The sequence below is a fragment of the Sinohyriopsis cumingii genome, chromosome 6 (assembly GCF_028554795.1).
Source record: "Sinohyriopsis cumingii isolate HCF-2022 chromosome 6, ASM2855479v2, whole genome shotgun sequence".
In the NCBI taxonomy this organism is placed as follows: Eukaryota; Metazoa; Mollusca; class Bivalvia; order Unionida; family Unionidae; genus Sinohyriopsis; species Sinohyriopsis cumingii.
The window spans coordinates 5,746,716-5,770,433 of record NC_142966.1 but is presented as its reverse complement, the minus strand read 5'-3'; the positions used below and the strand labels follow the sequence as shown (position 1 = coordinate 5,770,433).

The 23,718-nt window shown below is 35.6% G+C and overlaps 1 protein-coding gene across 1 annotated transcript; it reads right to left on the bottom strand.

Annotated features, from left to right (window-relative positions):
• Nucleotides 1-4,417: 4,417 nt before the first annotated feature.
• On the bottom strand, nucleotides 4,418-18,994 carry LOC149796309 (cathepsin L-like peptidase). The gene is made up of 8 exons (XM_089960958.1): nucleotides 18,840-18,994; nucleotides 15,448-15,578; nucleotides 14,749-14,854; nucleotides 13,438-13,596; nucleotides 10,443-10,566; nucleotides 8,615-8,715; nucleotides 7,200-7,471; nucleotides 4,418-4,739 (listed from the first exon to the last, which is right to left on the bottom strand). The coding sequence occupies exons 2-8, from the start codon at nucleotides 15,576-15,578 to the stop codon at nucleotides 4,640-4,642; spliced, it is 993 nt and encodes a 330-aa protein (XP_089817084.1). The 5' UTR covers nucleotides 18,840-18,994; the 3' UTR covers nucleotides 4,418-4,639.
• Between the last annotated feature and the right edge of the window lie 4,724 nt (nucleotides 18,995-23,718).

The following is a 23,718-nucleotide window of genomic DNA, read 5'->3' as shown; positions in this document are numbered from 1 at the left end:
TCACATTTTGTATTCAAATAGGTCAAGTGATATGTCATGTTGGCACTCATAAGTTACGAAGGATTCGGTTGGAGAGAGACAGTTTCAATATAAATTTAGTCGCCCAGGTCTCGATTAATTTCTCTATCAAAACAATAATATTATCATCCATTTAATCTAGACGCTTGAGTGACCAATTATATGCAGGGCCCGATTACCCATTAAGCCCCCTAAGTACAAACTTAAAGCACCATCCCGTCAGAGACACCAGAAAAAAATTAAAATCAATTGTTGATGATAAAATTGAGGGAATTATTTTGTAACCTTCCGCGTGTTATACATCGAAAAGACCAGAGTTTAAGACTTAAAATCCTTATTAAAAATAAAAAAGTCAGATCGAACATGCTTCTCAACTAAATTTCTGAAAATGTAGAGCAGACCTGTTTGTCTATATTCCAAAAGACAAAGTTACGATGCACCACATTATAGTGAAATTAATTATATTATTAAATTCATTCGTGTATTACCAGCTAAATTTATTAGATTCACTGTAACACATTCTGACATAGTAGCGTTATCTCAATAAATTTTGTTTTTGTGGTACTGGTATACTTATGCAGTGTGGTAGGAGATAGCAACGGCTTTATAAATAATTATTTAAAAATTATGAAGCGTTTAATTTCAATAGCAATCGTGTAACAAATCTATTTAAAACTTCTCATAGCAATTTGATTCAGGTTTTGGATTTTAAAGTGCCAAAGTTAATATCGGTTATGTAAAAATATATAAATGATGGATTTAGAATACATGACAAAAATTCTTTTCTACTTACATGTTCATATTTTGCCATCCTGACAGCTATCTGCCAGTGCACTGTGTGCACTCGTATTTATATAATTATATTCAGATCACGTTACCTCAGTTAGGCAATCAATGTTTGTCCTTTCCAGGGTTAGCCATGGTGGTAGCAAAGTCAACTGTTCAAACTGCATGGAAAAATCCCTCTGAACACAAAATTTAGACAGAATTAAGTTGTTCTCAATGTCCGGTGTGTGTGTTTTTACTTTTTTTTTTTTTTTTTTGTTGTATATTCATATATATGACTAAGTAGTACTGAACGAAACGGACAAGTGAGTTTTGATGTGTATCGAGCGAGAGTATAAAGTACTGATGATGCAGTGAGTCGTAATACAGTTAGAAATAGTCCCTATCAAATGCATACTATTTCGCACGTTAAAGTAAAATAACAAGTTCTACATAACCAAGAACTTACAATAATGAACAGTGACACTAGTTCTAACTTATTTTTCAACAAATGTCTGACAAGAGAAATATGATGGCTGGGCACATGATTTTAATCACTATCCTGCATCTCCGCTGTTTCAGTAATAAACTCCACTGGATGGTTTGAAGTCTAATTTATGGACTAGCATCATATTTCTGGCTTTGATATTCCAAATTCATGGAAGGTAAGATAATTCATTACGTAGAATATTCATGTGAAATTCCAGCACGACACACGCATGGTCCAACATAAAAATGAATATGGCACAATAACTGTTATTATGCGAACTTCTTTCCACTTAATGTTGATATCCCAGATCTTGTAGAACTGTTTATGTCTTTAAATGGATTCCTTGACGAATACAAAAATACTCATGACAACAGTGTGACATGACGAGGACTAGAACAAGGTTTCATATTGACATTTAGAGATGAAGATGGCGATCTAAACAACGGGGCGCGGGTGGCATACGTTCAGGAACGGAAGAAGTAATTCACAAGTGGTATCTGTTTCCAAATAATCTGCACACAATAATTGGAAAATGTGCATGCAAAACTACATTCATAATACCATTAAGGTATTAAAACCTAGTGCACCCACGAGACTCCGAACTGTTCACGCAATATCCAGAAATGCTTGTATTCCATCTCACAGAACACCAATGGAATAATATGTTGTACGAAGGTCACGTCTTCAATGAACCCACATGAAGTGAAGTGCTCTCCAAGGAACCCATATGAAGTGCAATTCCTGTATGATTGGGACGGCTGCATGGATTTGTGCACAAAAATTGGAAAACAGAACCAATCAGTAGAAAGTGTTATGTTAATATGTGGTAAAACTGAAGTCAGCATCAAATTGCAAACAAGAAATTATATCGCTCAGGCGGATGTATTTCTAAAGACATCAGGCTGCCACCTACCTAAGACCCGAATATAGACTGTCTGATAGACCCCGCTTAGCACCCTCCGTTGCTGTCCCAATCCTAAGACTATGAGTCTCGCATAATTGAGGATTAAAACCACACACCAAGAGCAATGTGGGTAAGGATTGGTTGAACTCCTGCATAGGTATTGGCAACCCTTTCACAGGTAAGGAAGAGTGGGTCCAAACGACACTAAACCATTTTTAAATATCGAAGCAGTGCATGGCCTGGGCTCTGGTCTTGTAAATTTGGTGGGGGTGTTCATGACACTTAAGGCAATAAAGGGTACCAATGGAGTGTTTTAGCACTTAAACTCGAAAACTAAACCTTGTCACTGATCTGAACCTGAGAAAACTGAAGTTAATTTTGGGTTTCTGCAACCAAGCTGTCTTACTGTCATACCCCAACTCACAGGAATGCTCGAAATGCAAGTTGCGAATGGACTGAAATAGAGCTACACATAAGGCAAGGCGAGTGAATCCTAGCAGGTCTATTTGTATAGAATACATTGTCAATTGGTAGTCTGGCATCTGTGTGCAGTAAAAGTTTACAAAGCAATTGCATTAGTTTGGAAAAAGAAAATAATTGGTTGGAACAGGGATATTGTTCAGTTTGTGCGCATAGCTAATAGGCAAGACATATGTAAAGAAAGCATAATGGTTTGCAAAAGATACAAATGAAAAGTACCAAATATTTGAAAAAAAATGAAAGTGCTGTGGAGTTCCACGTAGTTAAATCGATTTGCAATGCTTAGTTACGACCGCCGTGGTGAAAACAGCCTCCATCATTCAAGGTGACCTCGCAATATGGCGGTAAGTAGGTCGCGAAGCTAGTGGCGTCATCCTGGAAGAGTCCATGAAACTTCTTGAATTTTTTAGCGACAATTAGGACGCACTATCTCCATGAACAGCAAGTCCTCCGCCGCGTATCCATTGATTGTTTTAACGAAATTGTCTGCAATTAGCTCAAACGCCAAACAGGTCAGAAATTATGTTGCGACCGTCACAGAAGGTAGGGAAGTTGTCTTCCTCTAGCGCTGCATTGATATCAAAGACGGAGCCATTCGGCAGAAATGATTCTGCATGGCAAAAGAATAATGAGTCCGATGAATCCGTGTTTACCTCGTGCCAATATTTTTAGAGTCCATCAAGAAGTTATTACTTGTATCTAACGTAACCGCCGTAATTTGCAGGAACGCCACCACGTACCCGTCAAACCACGAGGCTCCATGAAGATTGTGAAGCTATTCTACTTCGCGGTGATATGGCAGTCGTTGTGGAAGATTGTGTCAATGCGGCGACAGATGATTGTAATTCGGCTAACTTTTGCTTGACAGCTGCCAAGTTCGACATGTTTACGTCACATGGTGTATCAGCTGCTTGCAGGTCACGTGACAATGCCGTTTGAAGACACGAAATACCCGTCTGGTCACGTGATGATGCTCTTGAACAATAAGAAGAACCAGCCGTCAGCTGCACATTAGCTCTGTACAGTTGAAGAAGATGCTTCTTTCCAATTGAAAATAAGACCTTGATGTTCATCTCAGCTAACTTTTTATCCAATGTTTGATGCAGTCCAATTTTCTGGAATGTCCTCCCAAGTCGAATTTGTCGCAGCGATGGCGCCCTGGTTAAGTTCTGTATTACGAACGCTGGTCAAACAATTAACAATTCGTCTTGATATACGAGAAGTCATTGTGAGTTGAATAAACGTATGATTCCCAAAAGATGGAAATTGATATGTGGTATCAGCAAACAGAAGAATGACTGTTTCTTTCCGCAAATAAAGTTAAAAAGTAAATGCATCTGCACTGAAAGGAATGCATCTCTACAGGTGAATCAGTTATATGAATGACGCCTAACTGACAATGTTTGAGCTCATGCTTCAACTCCGTCATTTGATTGCTTCAACATGACAACGTATCTAAATTTAGTTACTAGCTTATTAACATATATTGGCTGTAATGACATCATGTCTGCGCATAGAACCATAGTAGACAAATAGGGACCCAGCAAGGACCCAGAGAAGGATGCACTGTGTATTACTTAAACTACATTTAACCAATTAAATTATAATAAATTTAGTTCTCATTGATTTTTTTAAAAAGTTGCAACAAATTCCATAAAAATACCTTTTACTGTTTGTTCATCAGACATTGAACTTGTAATGGGACCAAGAAAATCACCTCACATGACTAAGTTAAGCTCAAAGTCACAAAAATAACAATGTTTTCAGGATTACTTTTATTTAATATTTTCCTGTAAATATAAGTCATTTCACAAATGTAATTATCGCTGCACCGGGTGATCCATCCCTTATTCTTGTTCATGTACAACGCAATTTGAGAAATGAACGTCGTTTTCCTTTTTACAATAAAAAACAAACAACACGATAGAATTCTATAATGCTGCATATTTAACACATCAGAATGATTTGCTGAGTCAACAATCCTACACTGTGGGGAAACTGGATTTGGTGGCTATGCCGCACATGTTGTGTTTGTTTCTGGCCATCATGATGTAACCCTGCATACCCCAGCTTGTACCCCAGCTGTAAAATAAATTAATGCACAAAACTAAGTCAATGTATGTATGTATGTATGTATGTATGTATGTATGTTTGGTTGGATATATGGATGGAAGTATGTATGTATGTATCTGCCCCTGTGTGTTCCACACGTAGTATAGGGTCACGTTATAAGTACGGAACAATAGCCAGATTGCAACATGTATATGCTAGACCCTGAGGCTAATTATTCGCTTCATAAATGTTGAGAGTGTACGCCGACATCAAAAAGACAGGTGGGAAGCCATATGTATATAGCATGGCCATAGGAGCTAGTCATTGGCGCCTTATTCTGCTGCGTGCGATTCACAGGTACGTGGCATGAATTGCCGGTGTTGGTTCAAAAGAATATCAGGTGGAGGTCGTAAATCCACCTTGACAGACTGTCGGGGAGGGGTAATGTATGATAATTATGTAGACCATGGGAGAATCGACATCCACTCGGAATAGAGCAAGGCGTGGTCACCATTGGAATCGCAAGTTTAAATCTAGTGTCTTGAAACGAAACGTCAGTAGTCGCTAAAGCATCTTGCGGGAATTATGTAAGGAAGTTATAAGCTATTCAATCGTCATTCGAAATTGGCGGGAAACATTGCTATTCTGGGAATTACAAAAGAAGCTTCGAGGGTCAGTGACTTGTTTGCTCGATTGTCGCAGTCTATTACGGCAAGATAATTGTACTTTAATTATGTGCAGTATTATTCTTCATTACTAGAATCGTTAATACGTAGAATTACCGTTTGTAGGTTTTGATCCATTTGCAGTGTTTGATCTACATGCATATTTTGAGATATGAACAATGTTTATGTAAAGAATTAATATTGTAATTCGCTATTTGGTTAAATCGTAGTAACCTCGTGCATTTATTCATGTGATATTCTAGATTGCAAATGTTGAATTGAATTATAACTTTGTATAATGGTTGCAGTGTGCAACATTAGTTAATAAGGGTATTTGACTCTTTGTGTATACTTTGTTGGAGTATGATGTGTAAGGATATATCAGCGTATGGATATGTGGATATCAGTGTACACTTTGTAGAAGTGTAATGTACAGAAATGCGTCTGAGTATGTGATATTGTTCTGTATAATCAGACTGAGAATCTATATATTTACCGATGTGATGAAATCTATTGATATATGCATGATAAGAAGTTGATATCGTGTATACCATACCAGAAAGTATGGGTATTTCGATGTGCACGAATGCGTGACCAAAGAAGGTAATGGCTTATCTGATGATATATTGTTGTTTAGTGTGAGACTAGATATCTAGAGGAATATGCTAATTTCTTGTGTATGTTCAGACAGGAATCTTTTAGGGACCGGAAGAGCTGTAGGAGACAGAGAAGGGAAATACCCTGGTACAGTTGGTCCCGAGTCTCTGGGAGACAAGAAAAGGAGAGAACGGAAATAGAGGAAGTGGAAGGGTGAAGGACGTGGTTGTTGGACTAAAGGGGTACTGGGTACCAGTCAACAAATACTATAGATCATGAGATGAGTAGAAACACAGAACAGGAGGAAAATCTATCACACTAAGTCAGATGATGAAATAGACCGTCACTTGGTCGAGTGAAAGACGAATGATAGGGTTTTGAATATTGAATTTCATTTGAGGAAAGACTATCTGTAATTAAATGGCATTAAATTTGTTGTTTATTTGAATTTCACCTTTTGTGTTGTAAATATCCCATAAAGCTATCTGTAAATCTTTAGAATTTCGCTGTTCGATTCACATTGAAGATCATTGACCATATATTCGGATTTACTAATTTTAACATACCAGATTTTGCGATTTATTAATTATAACATATCAGATAATGCGATCTATTACTTTTTAATATACCAGATATAGATATTGCAATTAATTAAATTTAACATACCAGATTTTGAAATTTATAAATTTCATAAAAAATATGTAATAGGTATCGTAATCTTACAAGTTTTCAGCAGGAACTATATCGCAGTTTACAGAAATCACCACCAAGTCTGGTGGTAATCATTGAAAAGTGTTATTACCTACTACCTAACGTTAAAGCTATCCGTAAGCTTGATTTTATTACTTTATAGAAAATTGTTTTGCTACAAAACAGAGGGATGTACAAGTATTATATGAAACTAAAGTAAGAAAATTTATTGTACTGATATATTTAAATATTTGTGACCCAAATTCTCCAGTATCTCAATGACAACAAATAAAAGAAAGAACCAACCAGTCAATCATACATACGTATATTCATATATTCATACATACATACATACATACATACATACACATACATACATACATACATACATACATACATAAATACATACATACATGCATAAGTACATACGGACATACAGACAGACAGACAGACAGACAAGTAAAATGCCCAGAAGACAAAACAAAACAACAACAAACACAGTAAAAGCAAACCAAACTATCACATAATTCCGACTGACCTGTTCTTAACTAGCCAATAGTCCTTGCCATCTTGAGTTCCATATCCTACAGCTAGGACTCCATGGTCCAGAGCTTGAGGATCACATTGTGGGTCACTGTAGATTCCATGCTTGTACAACTGGAACGAATTGTGGCTGGCATCTATAGCAACTGAGATGGGACCAACTGTTGCTACAGCCTTCTGAAGGTCAGCTTCACTACCTGATCTGATATCCATGCAGCTAACTTCGGTGGCTCCTACATTCGCTTGTGAGAACTTGCACTTTTGATCCTGAATGATATAATATACTGACATAAACTCTAAGGCCGGATTGCTCAAGATCGCATGGAACTTAGAACTGTTGCCCGCCCACACCATCTAGACCTGTTCATATATCATATTGTTTCAGTCCGAAATAAAATTCACTGTCCTAATTAACTGTCCCTAAGAATATCCTCTCTCCTACCTGAAAGATTAAACGGACATTTCCCAGTATGTACCCTGGCTGCAGTTACTGTTGTTTTTACTTTATGCTGGGAACGTGACTTTGTTCAATACACCCAACCGGAGGTGAATGAAAGTTTCCTTGAAAGGGTTAGTGGGAATAATAATGGTGCATAAAGAAGTGGGAGTTGTCATGGTGAAGGACATGAGTGCCATTTCGAGTTGGTGAAATTGACGCACATACAAGCGTAATGGTCTTAAAGTAAATTATTAGAACATGGTGTAAAGAAAATCAAAATTTTAGGAATAGTTTATTTTAATTTTCGAACAGTATGCAAGGGAAAATCATTTTCGATGTTTCATCAATACCTGAAAATGTCCTAAAAGTTTAGGATATACTGCCAAAAGTTTATTTTAAAGATTAGCAACTTTTAAACTCTTATAATTATATAGGTGTACCTCAAAATAATCCCTATATGATGAAAGTTACATGACTCAAAATCGTAAAATAGAATGCATCTTAAGTGTTTTGACACAGCCACAGTCGCCACCATGAATGTCATAGTTGTATTTTTCGTTTGCTTACGAGGACAAAATAAATAGAACAAAAAATCACTTCCTTACACATTATGTAATTACAAACCATATTTCCTTACGTAAGTCTGTAAATAAGCAGCCATATTTACTTACAGTGAGTACTATAAACAAATACTAGCCAGATTAACGTACGTCATTTAGCCAATTGCAAGCTATATTTACTAACGCAATTTAGTTAATTATCAACCATATTTACGAACATCATTTAGCCAATAACCAACCGAATCTGCTTACGTTATTATTGGATACTAGTAGTTCATGGGGCGTCTCCATTAACTTCTGATATTTATTTTGTAAATAAAGATGAGATATCAATGACTCGCGGATCATTGTTTTATTAGAAACACAAATGTATGTAAGATAAAGTGTGTGTGTGTGTGTGTGTGTGTGTACCTGTGCTTTGTATGGATAAGATGCTTCTGTATCGATGCCTTTATTGACGATGATGTACTTAAAAGCCTGGTCCATCAAGCCTCCCTGGCATCCCATATTACCTGGTCATGAAAATGTACCATATCATATGTACTGAGAAATCTTTTTTTTTAAGGCGATGAGTTTCTATCTGCAGATCACAAGAAACGATAATTTATATGCACAGCTAGCCCGAACAACTAAACCTCGTTGCTGGGTTAGTAGATTTGTCATGTAAGAAGCCCAACTTGTATACTAAAAGGAGAATTAAAACAAATTCTTTTCAGTTTGTTGTGAAAAAGTGAGAAATGTTTAACAGGAGCAGAGGTGGCGCAGTGTTAAGCGTGCCGGATTCACGACTGAAAGTGTGCAGCGGGCGTGATAATGACGAATCTTTCAAAGATCTTGATAATTCGCTTTAACGCTAATTCGTTTACAATCTATCGTATTGCACAACTTGTCTATATTTAGGTTTAAACGTGGACGTAAGGCGAAGAAAACTGAAGAACAGGAGAAATACATGCCGCACCGTGATCAATCCGGCGACCACATAAGCGTGAAGACAGTGTGTTACTCAAAATCATTACACTATCCCGAGGACAGTGGATGTTTTCTGTATTGTAGCTTCATAGACACCAGCGATCTGCTGTAGTGGCATTCACAGAAATAAAGCATCTAATTGTTCAACTGCTATGTTGTCAAAATTTTATTTGGTTTAGTGCTTTAGGACACAGCAACACAAGCCGGTTACTTAGTGACAATGATATGTATGAAGTAAAGTGCCATTTCCAAGGCGACACCACCGTAGCTGACCCAGGCTAGACCGATGGCAGGATCCGAAACCTGCACACTTTCGGTCGTGAATCCGGCACGCTTAACACTGAGCTACCTCAGCTCCTGTTAAACATTTCTTACGTTTTCACAACAAACTGAAAAGAAATTGCGATGCCTATCTGTGAGAGACAATTGGAGAAAAAGGTTAAAGATATTTGAGAAACACAGTTATTGAAGTGAAAGTGAGGATACTCAATGTTGGTTGATTCCAGCCTAGTAACGTAGGCTATTTGTCAGCATATAACGCACAGTGTCGGTTAATATTTGCATATGTGTGTAGAAAGCGGAAACATCTGCAACACAGCTATGTCTTTGCAGAGACTGACAAACAAGTCTAAATTTTCAGACTACATCAGTTGAAAAGGTAGCACTGATAATTAACAGCAGTTTGGACAGTTATCCATTAATAAGTTAAAAATTTAATATATGAGTCATTTACAATGAGACAAATGAACTGTAGTTAAAAGTAGATGCTGAGACAGGTTTAGTCAGAAATTGTATGTATGTATGTATGTATGTATGTATGTATATATGTATGTATGTATGTATGTATGTATGTATGTCTGTATACCTCTCCAGTGGCCTAGTCGTTAGAGCGTCCGCCTCGGATGCGGGAGGTCGTGGGTTTGATCCCAGGCCGAGTCATACCAAAGACTTACAAAAATGGTACTAATAATGTGAATGGGTGGGACATCATGCTACATGTCTGCGGCATGATGTCCCAGTGCTAGACATCACTATAAACTGCTATAATACAGACATCGTAGATATATAACTGAAAAAGTGTTAAAGTTACGTTAAAAAAATCCAAATTCACATCCAAATGTATGTATGTATGAATGAATGTATGTATATATGTTTGTATGTAATTATGTATGTATGTATGTATGTATGTATGTATGTATGTATGTCTACTTTCCCATATACCTACTGAGAATGCATGATACGCCTACTTGTCATAACTAAAATTAATTACCTTCTTTCCCTGAGCAGTCTACGAGATTCTGTTCCGAAAGGGACACCAGCTGTTTAGTCTTGTTGAAATGCTGTCCTTCAAGGGATCCGACAGCTGAAAAGGCCCAACAGGATCCACACTGACCCTATAATATCACAAAAGCAAGATATTTGTCATTCACACTCTCAATACAGAGCATGGACTTCTCAATCACTTTAACAAGTTACACCCCCCCCCCTTTACGAATCAGTACGCTTTACACCCAGAATCTGGTGACGACTATAACTCTCAAAGTTATTCTTCTCTAAATTGACATCAATATAGATTACGTCACGTATATTTATTATAATTATTACGTTTAAAACAGAACAATTTAATCTAAATTGTATGGCTATGAATAATTCGAATGAGACAACGTAGCACGACTGGTAACACTCTAATGTTGTTTGGTTGCTGTACCAGGTTCTTAAACGATGTTTCTTAATACTAAACGAGAGTAAAAGAGAGAACGCTTTCAGTCAAACTTTTATCTACAACTATGATCTTTTGACCTTTCTTTCTTCAATTTTGTTTGCCTCTTATTCAATAATACACTTGCAGCACGTTACCAACTCATTAGTTTTAGTTAATTTCAAGTAGCACAATTATTATGATTATATGGTCTCAAAACAAGTAATAGAAAAGAGTAAGAAGCAAGAAGCTTTGTACAATTTATGAAATAATTTATTTCCCTAGTATACATAGTGCAAATGTAAAATAAGGAACTTACGGTATTGCGAATAACATTCCCAATAATACTAGACCTTCAGTCCTAATGTTTAAAGTTCGGAATAAATTTTAGTGGAAATTCAAATTAAATTCAACGCTGAAAGTGTTGATGTACCAGTAGTGGCCCATGTCATGGTGATGTGCCAACATTCTTCTGTTGGATCACAATAATGAAATTCAAGAATTTAACCTTATTTGAAGTTTTACCATAAATTCAAGTCGCTATTTCCAAGAATGTTATTTTTGATAAGCACATTGCATTTCCAGCGAATAAATAATTTGAATAAACAAATGTTTAGCCCAAATAATCAACTGGATACAACAATAATACAATTTATTCAACTCAGATTTTAAAACACGAATAAATAATTTCTAGAAAAACAAGATTATATAGTCCTCTACTTGATCTCATATCACAATTAGCATTTTTCTAAACAAAACTATTATCTATTGGATTTGATAAATATCGTGGACGGTTAAACTTCGCAGGATAATAATAATAATAATAATAATAATAATAATAATCGTACATATAAATATCGTTTTCATTTGACTATATAATGATGAAGGAAGATTAGTTTGTGCTTATAGTTCCTTCATCGAATTCGTCTTAGTAGTACCTTATTTATTCACGTATAACAAGCAGCAAACTTCGAACATCTAATTTACGGATGTATCTGAGTCGGCGCATTTTGCTTAAAATCATACATAGCTTGAAAAAACGCTGACCCTGACATACCGGCATATAATGCGAGAGAAAACATGGGTATACGCTGTTCACAGTTGTAAACGTCATACACAGAAGTAATATATGGAAAACATTTAGCTTTGATTCGAATTTGAAATTTAGTGCTGAAATAGAGTAAGCTGTTCAAATTTCGATTAGCGTGGATACTACGACCATTCACATACTGTTTGCTATTGCGTTACTCTGCAAGTATGAATGCAAAATAGGGTGTCTTTTTTGTACATGAATATTTAAACGATTTACTGGTCAATTCAAACGCTACGCATTCCCATTACCAATGATATCATCACTTCTCTCTCGTCATCAGGTTGATTTTTGTCTGCGTTTAAAGGCATTGGTAATATCCTGCTGAGAAAATGGGAGCTTAGCACCTTTCCCAATGATACAAAGAGACAAAAAGGACAGGCTGGCATGGGCTGGTATCGAACCCTTGGCATATGGGTTACGAGTCCGACGCTCTACCAAATGAGCTACAGCAGCACTATTCTTGCCATCAGGCACTGTCGAATCCGATAGAAACATGCGGCCGGCAGTACTTGGGGTAAAATTATTTGTCAATTCTGAGGATAATTTTACACATCCTCAACATCATGTGTGTACATTTTATTAAATTCCTTAATTTCTTTCAAATACGCGAGACAATACAGCATGAACACAAAAAGCCTGTTAGTTTTCAAAAGTTTCAATTTGTGGTCGGATTTATAGATTAATATAAAATGTTTGGTTAACTCTGACCATCCATAAATGCTAATGCAGCACGAGCAAAGCTGAACAATCATCGCTAAACTTTAGCAGTTAGTTCATCAGTTCATACGCTGCTGTATTTATATTTTTCTATAACTCCAAACGAACTGAGAGATTTAATGCTTTTTCACATATTCTCTGTCTGTCTGTCTGTCTGTCTGTCTCTCTTTAGTAGTAGTAGTAGTAGTAGTAGTAGTAGTCTTAAGCGTTGTGTATCTTCTTCCCTACAATCTCTCTCTCTCTCTCTCTCACTCCCTCTCTTGGTTCATGTTTAAATATGGTTTTTAGCCTTTTGAGAAATTGTTTTCTAGTTACTATAAAGCTGATTATTAGATTTTAAACAAACTTTGAATGATTTTGATGTGACTCGTTAATATGTATATTGTAGCAGTCATAATAACCCACTTGTTGTGGTCATAATTACCCGATTGGTCGACCGAATTTGCCAGTTTGATTTGTTGGATAAAATTATATTTTCCTCCAATACTTAATATTTTATGTGACATTCATAGTCTAATTTCGTCCTATAAGTTTTGTCATTAACTTGCCTGCTCGTGAAATATTCAGAGTTAGTTAAGCTAATATGTATTTGTCCAGAAGTAAATCGGCTGCAGAATAAAGAATATCGTACATTTACCATAAATGAAGTAGTCCGCAAGGCTATTGATAATGATATTTAACAAATAACAAAAACGGATTATTTGACAATCAGATCTCTGTGAATCTATGAAATACTACGTAATCTGTGGAAATTACCTGATTCTTGATTGGCGTGACGTAGCCCTTTGTCCTCCAATCGATCGATGCAGGAAGGTCAGATAACTGTAAGTTACTCGGGAATGTAAACTTTCCACAATTTGTCTTGGATGCATCGTATTTGAATCCATTCATGGTGCTGACAAACTCTTCAGTAGTCTGAATATTAATAACGATAGATGTTAGAGTGCTCTACTGACGATGACAAAGATTATAATAATTACAATAACAATAACAATAACAATAATAGTAAAATGAATGTTTAGGCGACAGTTGAACTAATCTGCAGTTTGGTAATCAGAAAGAACCAGATAAAATCTTCATTGGATTTTGTATTAAGAAGTCAAAATTTTGTTGAAGTGTGCAATTTCGTAAATTAGGTTCATTTCTATCTTATCAATTTTTTACAGATGTTCTAAGAGAGAGCCAATGGGATAATATATTTAAATCGTTCCAGTCGAATGTAAATAATTCCCATTCCTTTAACTTACTCTCTTAATCTCTGTTACTTATATATCTCGTTTGCAATGAGTTCTCTCACTCATGTGTTTTGGAATTGCGTTTTCTTTACTTTTCATCATCACTCAGGTGCGAAGATAGTTCGCATCGACTAATTTTGTTGTAGTGTCGAACCATCCAAGATGACTCAATCATTATTAAGCTGTATCAATTTAATTAAGATTTTGATGCCTTTATAACTTGATCCCTCCCAAATGCCCAAGAGGAGGAATCCACGAAACATCAATCTTGCATATAATTATGATAGTGACAACTAATGAACCAAACTTGACGAGCTGAGGACAGAATGTCAGACACACCCAATATTCACTAGCATACGGATAACAAGACAATTTAACCATGGACATCAAAATTATACATTATCACATAGTCGGTACTATTCCATTTGTTTGGGACTATTTTTTACGCACGACAAATGAAATGTACAGCGTCTATCAATAATTTATACTGAAATAAAAACTATGCGACAGAAAGAATCTCAAATGGGTAATGTTTTAATACTAAATTTATGAAACTCGTTAAGTAGTGTTTCGACTCGTTTCGTAAATTCAGTAATAAATCATTACCCATTTGAGATCCTGAGTTTATCATGACTTGAACTTTGATTAGGAGACAGACATATATTCGTTATGATGGCACTCAGAAAAATGGCCTTAGCAGGCCTTCATTTCTGTAATACAAACAATATGGTGGCGTACGTTGCTGTTCTCATTTCATGCAATTTCAGAAAGACCTTATTAATCATTTACTTGTATGGATTATCGGAATTTGCCTAATCTGTAAAAAACTGACCATATCGGCATATTCGTTCATTCCGAGCCAGTAAGTGTGTACGCCACGGTCCGCCTCCAGGTTATGTTGCTGGACACGCTTTAGGTTATCTTCCCAAATAAAGCGCCTAAAACGTAACAAAACTGTTGTCAAGAATTTAATCATAATACATTATTTTCAACATAAACGTTAAATTTATAAAATTTCAATACAAATAAAACCCTCCAATTCCCCCGTTTCGAAAATTTTGATATAAGTAATCAAAATTAAAATGATGAAACAAAATAATTTTAAAACAAATCCAGCGGAATGTTAAGTCTAGTCTGCTCGCCCAAAACACGATTATGATCCTATTATAGTCGCTTGCACAAGAAAAGTCGGTCACTGTAACCTACTGAAATATATATAAATATTAAACCAAGAAGAGAATGCGTTCCTAATTGTACATGGTTGTAAACTCGACAGTATCAGTGAAATTCAGTATCTCAGCGTTATTGGTGGAACGTGAAAATAGGACATGCTGACCTTGTTATGACAAAAATGTAGGAGTTACTGGAGAGAAATCATCGATTTTACGAATGTAAAAGACAATCGTTCTGAATATACAAACATTGCGTACATAAGAAAACAGCAACACTATCAGAGAAATTATAAGAAAATATTTATGGGATCGGAGAAATTATAAAAGAAACAAAACCTACATGTCTATAAATGTCTTACCTGACAAGACCTTCCTTTTGTACATAGTTCTTGTTGTAGGTTGTCTTGTAAAGCTCCCACTCGTCGTCCAGCTCCACGTTGAATGATAGCCCTAGGGCCAGAAACCCAACCAATAGAAAAACACGTAGCATCTAAACGAGAAGAATAATAAACAGTGATTGTGTTAAGCAAGATCATTAACACTTTAGTTTAACTATCATACGATAAATAAATAATAAAAAGATAAAAAATAAATAAATAATATTTCAAATAAATAAATACATAAATAAATAAATAAATAAATGGAACTTCATAGCAGAAACATGAAAGACAGAGCATTCATGATCATCAATGCCACTAGCTTAAGTTGTATTAGTAGTATGCATTATTCCAACACTATTGAAATTGCTGTAATCATTTATTCTTTGCATAATCTTTATCAACTTTATTACACACATGTACGTCATTCATTAGCGTTGAAATATACACGTTTGCTCATTAATAAAACACATCACGTGTTTATATTGACAGTTAATGTAACTTGGTGGGATTTGTTCCCCTCATTATATGCTTAACCGTTTATGAAAACGGCCTGATCAATGTTGAAATTTGTTTTAATTTCTGTATGGTATAAAGCGTCGGTTGGCCAGGTGAAATACATTAAAACGTAATGTTCAAAAACTTCCAGATTTTTAGAATATCATAACAGTCGTTTTCGCACGCTTGCAGATGGAGGAGTTTACTCGTTTGGTTTAGTGGGTCTTAACAAACAAAAAGTCCAACATAAATAAATGAATCAGTTGGTAAATAATCTCATTTCACATGTTTATCACATCAAAACGAGACCATTTCGATTCGTTTTGTACGACTCAAATTATGTCAACATTGAATGTACAGATATTGTTGATTGCTTTGCTATTTTTATTTAATTTCTGAGAATCGCCGAAGTCGTCTAATAGATCTTTTGCAATAAAGGTTATTGTAGATTTACAATACGATACATACATTTATCTATAAAAGAAGCCGAGGTAATAACGCGTTATTATAAATAAGTGTTAGAGAAAACTGACGTATCAATTACACAGTCTTTGGTGCCCTTAGCTATCGCTGCACATACATTAACAATCAACTCCGTCGAGTCGTGAAATAACCTCGGAGAGAGATGTAGGAATATAATGATCAGAGACAATAGATGTAAGCACCTAGTCTATTTTTTATCTGGGGGTTTTGGGGAGAATTTAAGCATGCTCTGAATGACTTTGCCATCCGAGTGTTACAATCAAACAATTTGTATGATTACAAAATATATTTCCAAATCTACCTCACATCGGTTAAGATACGTTGGGTTCGACAATTCCATCTCAAAAAGGAAAATAAAGGTAATGCGATTGAAAGATGGAAAGCATACCCCCTTACGTTTGTCAAACAAAAGGAAATATGTATATAAAAAAAATCTTATTTTTCAAACTTATGAATGAACGTCAGTATAAATTTTAGTTGCACATATGAATAGAGTTGGTTCCTTCGAAACTTTATTTTCCATATTTTTTGTTTACATTACAATCGCCCCTTTCGCTGTCATATTCACAATATTTACACGATATCTATACTATCTGGGGCAGACCGCTGCGGTGGCCTAGTTGTTAGAGCGTCCGCCTCTGATGCAGGAAGTCGTTAGTTCGATCCCCGCTCGAGCTATACCAAAGACAAAAATGGTGCTAACAGCTGCCTCGCTTGCCGCTCAGCATTAAGAGGTTAGTGTTAGGACTGGTCGGCCTGGTGTCAGGATAATGTGACTGGGTGGGACACCATGCTACATGTCTGCGGCATGATGCCCCAGTACTAGACATCACTATAAACTGTCACACATCTTAGCGATATGACTGAAAAAGTGTTATAGCTACGTTAAAAATCCAAATCACACACACACACACACACACACACACACACATTTGGGGCGAATTACACATGATTCTCATAACCAAAACGATAATACAAACATTGTACATAATCATCGTAAATACAATATATTTTTGTACTTTGTGTATTGCTTCTATCCATGTCTCTGAATAGAATTTAGAAAATGTGTTCGCTTATTGTTGTGAGGGGAGACCTGTACGAAATGTTTAATCGTTTGTTGCACAAAGTGAGGACATTCGCGCTATCAAAATAAAGCTCCTTTACTACTGCTAAGTTCATTTTCATCTCCATATTCCTTCTGACCAGTGAAGAAAATAGCTTCTAAAATGTCTGACAACATAGAACAGCCCAAAAAAAATATATCTAGCCGTGGTGTTGGGAATTCAATGAGCAGTACACCGTATTTCGATGTATGTTTCCAAAACATTTGAATTTATCTTTGAATAGATCCATTAAACATCTACTTGTAAAGATGAGGTTACTGTCTCATAAAACCAATCGGAAAATATATGGCCATGTCTGTGAAGTCGCAAGAAAACATATTGGGATGTAATTTGTCGCCATCGAGAACTATATTCTGAACTACTTTCGTTCACATGGAATAGTATGGCGGCGGAAGGAGACAAAATCACAATCAAAACAATTTTATCATTTCCTGTCGTAGCATATGTGGTGAATTCCGCCAGAGGATAATCACCAAACATCTAATTGATGTGTAATCCGACTTCGATGCTCATTTCAATAGGTTGTTTCAAAGTTGCGTTAACTTGGTTTAACTTCCTTGTATTTTATTAAGTTTTTAAAACCTAACAAAATATTTAATTGGTAGTAGCAGTGGCAGTGTATTGATTTATTTTATTTGTCAGCAATTATAATGCCATCTAAGTACTCAAATCAGGTAGAATTAATTAAAATGCAATTATAATGCCATCTAAGTACTCAAATCAGGTAAAATTAATTACAATGCAAATATAATGCCATCTAAGTACTCAACTCAGGTAAAATTAATTAAAATGCAATTATACTGCCATCTAAGTACTCAAATCAGGTAGAATTAATTAAAATGCAATTATAATGCCATCTAAGTACTCAAATGAGGTAAAATTAATTAGAATGAAATTATAATGTCATCTAAGTACTCAAATCAGGTAAAATTAATTACAATGCAATTATAATGCCATCTAAGTACTCAAATCAGGTAGAATTAATTACAATGCAATTATAATGCCATCTAAGTACTCAAATCAAGTAGAATTAATTACAATGCAAATTTCTGCTGTGGGTGTTTGAAGTTTTTGGTCCAGATACAAGGTTTTATAACCACCTTCGGTTAAATATATATATTATAATATTTTGATTATTGTACATTTGTTTGAACTGACATTATATATATATATATATATATATATATATATATATATATATATATATATATATATATATATATATATATATATATGTGTGTGTGTGTGTGTGTGTGTGTGTGTCCTTACCTTGTTCCGTAGATCACTGCTCAGCACAGGGACAGCAAACTAATAATCTGTTGCGTGCTACACGGCTTTTAACCAGTCGCAGCACGTGATGGTCATATTACCCATCAGATTCGAGATAGGCGTGTCAGCTGCCTATCATCAGCTGAGATAAAGTCACGAGAATGGATAATTCACACGTACCCCACTTTTCATATTAGTAGGTCCATCTATAAAATATTCACTGATAAATTACTTAAGAGATTAATTTAGTTTATTGTAGCACAATCGTAGTTGAATTTTGCCAAGAAATGTTGATATTTACTTGGGTTGATAGATACCGCTTTGGGATATAGAAAGCGCAACGGTAATTCGTACGCTGTATACCTCAACTGTCCGGTTCCGACAGCAGTAAGAGCATGTTGTTGTCATAGAAACCTGGCGGTATTTTTGGCATTCTAAAGTAAATTCCAATAAAGCTTCAGATAGACTAACTAAGGAGCCTGATATTTCGTTATTTTCCTAATTATACTTCCTTTCAAAATTAGGTCCGTGCGCACTCGCATTCAATTAATATGGCGTACACGGGAAAATTTCGTTTTCAGAACACTACAACCTACTGAATGACCGGTGTGAATATAATCTTTATACAATGTAAATTAGTCAATACCTATGTTTACAACTTCCAACTGCATCGACACCGTATAACGTGTAGCTGTGCCGTTGAACACTAAAACAAACCAAACCAAAACCATATATATACACTGTCAGTAACATAGTTTTACTAAATTTACAGCACTGACACACGATTGAAGAGTAAACAAATTTATTCTACTACTTTGTATATTTATATATGCTGCCATTTTTTAAACAAGGATTTTCTTAATGACAGTCTCGTTTCACTGATGCGCTATGGTAGGAATCAATCATTATGTTAATATAAAAGATCTTTTAAAGTGTTGTCGTCAAACCAAATAAGTAAAACTCAAACCATTAGCCATTCCAAGGTTTCCATATTTTAGAATTGTTTTAAATACATAATTTTGTAAAACATTTTTGAAAGTAGAAGTCTGACACCTAAGTTGCCTTTGATGTCTTTTTGTAATATTCTATCCGGATTTAATGGGTTACATCATGAGTTTCACAGAAATTAGTGGTGTAATTATTTTCATTACTCTGTGGTAAGGCATTATATTGTACACAAACAAACGTATACATCTACCCGAGAAGTGCTGAATACTGTACCCAGTTGCTAAAAGAGTATCCCCTCTCCTTTCCATGTTTTTGCCATGCAAGGTAACGAAACGTCACAAGTGTACTGGTCATTTTTTTAAAAAGATATCCACTATATCTCCGTTGTTTTCATGTAAAATATTTGAGTTTGTGTGCTGTTGCGTGCGTGCTTGCGCATGCGCGTACGTGAGCGAGCGCGCGCGCGTATGTGTGTGTGTCCAATATAGGGCGAAATTAAGGCTCATCACTGTGAATTTGCTTATTCTATTCCAGAAGTGTTCATATAGGATGATTTTCCATTCTCATCCATACAAGCAAAAGAAAGCCTAAATACTAACCCAGAGCAATAATGTTTTATCTTTGTTTTAAATCAGAGTATCTTCCCTTGTTTTCAAAATAACGATTGGTATAAATCGCAAGTTTTCTTATGAATATAACTACTCATGATATTTAAGACAGTGTTACTTTTTCTTAAACAACCGTGTTCAGATTCAAATGATTATGTGTGGCCACTTTTGCTCCAAACTGGAGTTCTCCTCTTTTCGCAAATATAACATCTCAAGTCATATGTTTGCACATGTTGACAACACATCTTGCCATCTTATCTGTGTTAACTTGTTGACATCTTCTGGTATTTGCCCCCAACTTGCTGACATCTTCTGGTATTTGCCCCCTTGCTTCTATGTATGTTACTAGTTCTCGGATAGAAAATAGAACCATTCAAGAGATAAGAACGATTGAATCGGAGAACTCAATAAAACCGCTCCCTGTGCCATGCTGAACATCGCATGAAATATTGTGAACATCCGTGGCAGTTTTGAACATTACATTCAGATATTGTTCTTTCTTTAATAAACTGTTTGCACGTTCGTTCATTTATCTAGTAGGTAAGACCGCATTCTAGCTAATGTCGACATTACCCCAACAAATCATGCTTCCTTATTATTGTATAATTTCCATTATGTCAATGTCTGTTCGATATGAAAAGATGCATTAATGTTTTTGAACGGTATAGATGACGAGATATTCATCCACCCATACATCAGTTTTCTTTCAGATTACTAACGCTTACCTTGGACAGTAAAAACATTTTGTATACACACAAAAAGTCAAGTCGAATATAAAAGTTTTGCAAGTTATACAATTCTCGTGACTATTACCGTGTATGTCTATGCTACTATTGCCTGTTTCTATTACCGTGTACGTCTATGCTACTATTGTCTGTGTCTATTACCGTGTATGTCTATGCTACTATTGTATGTGTATATTACCGTGTATGTCTATGCTACTATTGTCTGTGTCTATTACCGTGTACGTCTATGCTACTATTGTATGTGTCTATTACCGTGTATGTCTATGCTACTATTGTCTGTGTCTATTACCGTGTACGTCTATGCTACTATTGTCTGTGTCCATTACCGTGTATGTCTATGTTGCTATTGTCTGTGTCTATTACCGTGTATGTATTTGCTTATATTATCTAAATTTCTAAAGTCTTGCCAGTAGAGCAGATTTCTAAAATTATTTGTTAATTTCGGTTGCATTTCGACATGATAGTTTTTAGATGCGAGAATAAGGTTCCAATCTCAGATCGACAGACATAGTGATCGTCAAGGGCTTTCAAAAAATATTTTTTCTTTCTGTATTTTCCGCAAGCCTAATAATTTCAAAGGCGTCGGGATAGTTTATTACCCATAACTCTGTCCATCCACCCGTCAGTTTATCCATTTTCATAGCTCATCATACATCGTGGATAGAAATTAACGAAAGTTTTAGTTATGTTACCCTTGCGGTCATCTGTGAGAAGTTTTCTACTTCTGATTCTTTGGTGCCTGGAAGAGGATCAAAGTCTAATTATAATGTATATTGCATTTGCGGTTTCAACTATTTTATTGATTAAACTTCAAATGTACTGCAAAATTTCCATTGGGTCACTTATCTGAGAGATTGGCTCTTATACATTCTGACGATGATATTTTGATATATTACCTTTTGCGGTCTATTATACAGTGAGCACACGAGATTCAAAACTGCTTAACTCAACATTGGCGACAATTCATTTGAAGTTCTCCACTCTGCATTTATAATTTGCAATTATCTGCCTTCTGAAATAGCTCTTACACAGGCTTGAACACTTTCAGAAAATCCGAAATTTAATTGACTCCATGCGTCTTCTTTTCGTTCTTCAAACCAGCATCAAATTCTGCCAATGGCTTAATTATCTACGTTTGTTTTTGTTTTTCTTCCATTTTTGTTAATGAGAAAATTGATAAATTTTGTGTAGCCTCATACCAATTAGAAACGAAGTCAGAAGAAGATGCTTCATTAAAGAGTGTTACGTTTGCTCAGCCCCAGTTCGTAAGTCGTGTATAAATTAAGGTATTATTACAAGCCATATGTTGATGTCTAAACATTTCCGCAAGCTAGAGTTGATCTCTTACGCAAGGTTACCGTGACAAGAGAGAAGACACGACAACTTTGACCGGCACAGGCGTTACATCTTTTTTTTTCTTTTTGGTGCCCCCCCCCCCCCCCAGCTTAAAAGTAGAAACTGTTTTATGTATTCTTGAGTCCCCCAGATATGTTGCTATGCTTTTAAGTTTAATAAAAGGAATTTAGATCAAAAATTTAAATGAACTTTTGACGGGGTATTTTATTCCTAGTGTTTTCTTTAGGTTTGTTCTTCCGAGTACGTTTCTATCACCTGACTCGGAGTCCATCTCCTAATGTCTTTTTATGACCTTGGCTAGGGGTCTCCTATATCCCGTGTATGCTATTTGTGAGTATGCTATATGTTTGTTAGTGTTACATTTGTATTCATGTTGGGATAGCCTTCTAAATCGAATTCGTGCCCCAGTTGTCCTCCGATCCTTATAAATGGATATTGTTAATTAATATTTTCTTGTTTTTTTTCTTTTTTTTTTAATCAATTTGGAATTTTGTCGAAGAAACGGTGCGATACTTTTCTGAAGAAAAAAAACTATTGTTTTAGTGTATGCTATATGTGAGGCGTTCTTCGCATTTTTATTTTTTGGCTAAGGTCAGCAGTGTTCTTGAGGGCTCTTTTTTTCTTTATTTTTGTATACATCACCCTTATAAAAATTTTCTGCCTTTGATATAATTAATTTATTTCCCAAAAAGGATGCCGAAAGATGTTATTTTCTAAACGGGTTAAGTAGTACAGTCTAGCGACTGTACAGGTGTTAGTATTTGTAGAGGGTGCCATCTATGTTTCTCTGATATGTACGTCCGGATAATCCCCATGTGGATATTTTTCCGGACTCAACCTGGGCCTGTTCACTTCGCGTAGCGCCGTGTGACATAGCCCCATGGCATCATCATGTCGTACTTTCCCCACATGTGGTCCCTGTCCTTGATTTTCTCAAAGATAAAACGAAAACATATTAGTATTCAAAAAGGTTCATAAGGGAGCGAGAGACACTATCCCTTTATGGTAAATAACCGTTATTGGTAGATATCATTGTCTCCGCTCTCTTCTTTTTCATTGTGTCATTTCTCTATAACTATAACTTGGCCATAAGCCTTCATTGTAGTTACAATATAATTTGTAATCTCATGCAGAGTTTTTTTTTTTTGTAAAATCTCCGTCTATATATATTACATTTTGGTGTTTGTATGGATTTTGTGTTTTAATTTCAGTCATGACTTT

Coding starts and splice junctions, on each gene's coding strand:
- LOC149796309 (XM_089960958.1), bottom strand. CDS start 15,578: ATGCTACGTGTTTTTCTATTGGTTGGGTTTCTGGCCCTAGGGCTATCA. Junction 13,597..14,748: donor TGAACGAATATGCCGATATG/GTCAGTTTTTTA, acceptor ATTAATATTCAG/ACTACTGAAGAGTTTGTCAG. Junction 8,716..10,442: donor AGACTGCTCAGGGAAAGAAG/GTAATTAATTTT, acceptor TTTCATGACCAG/GTAATATGGGATGCCAGGGA.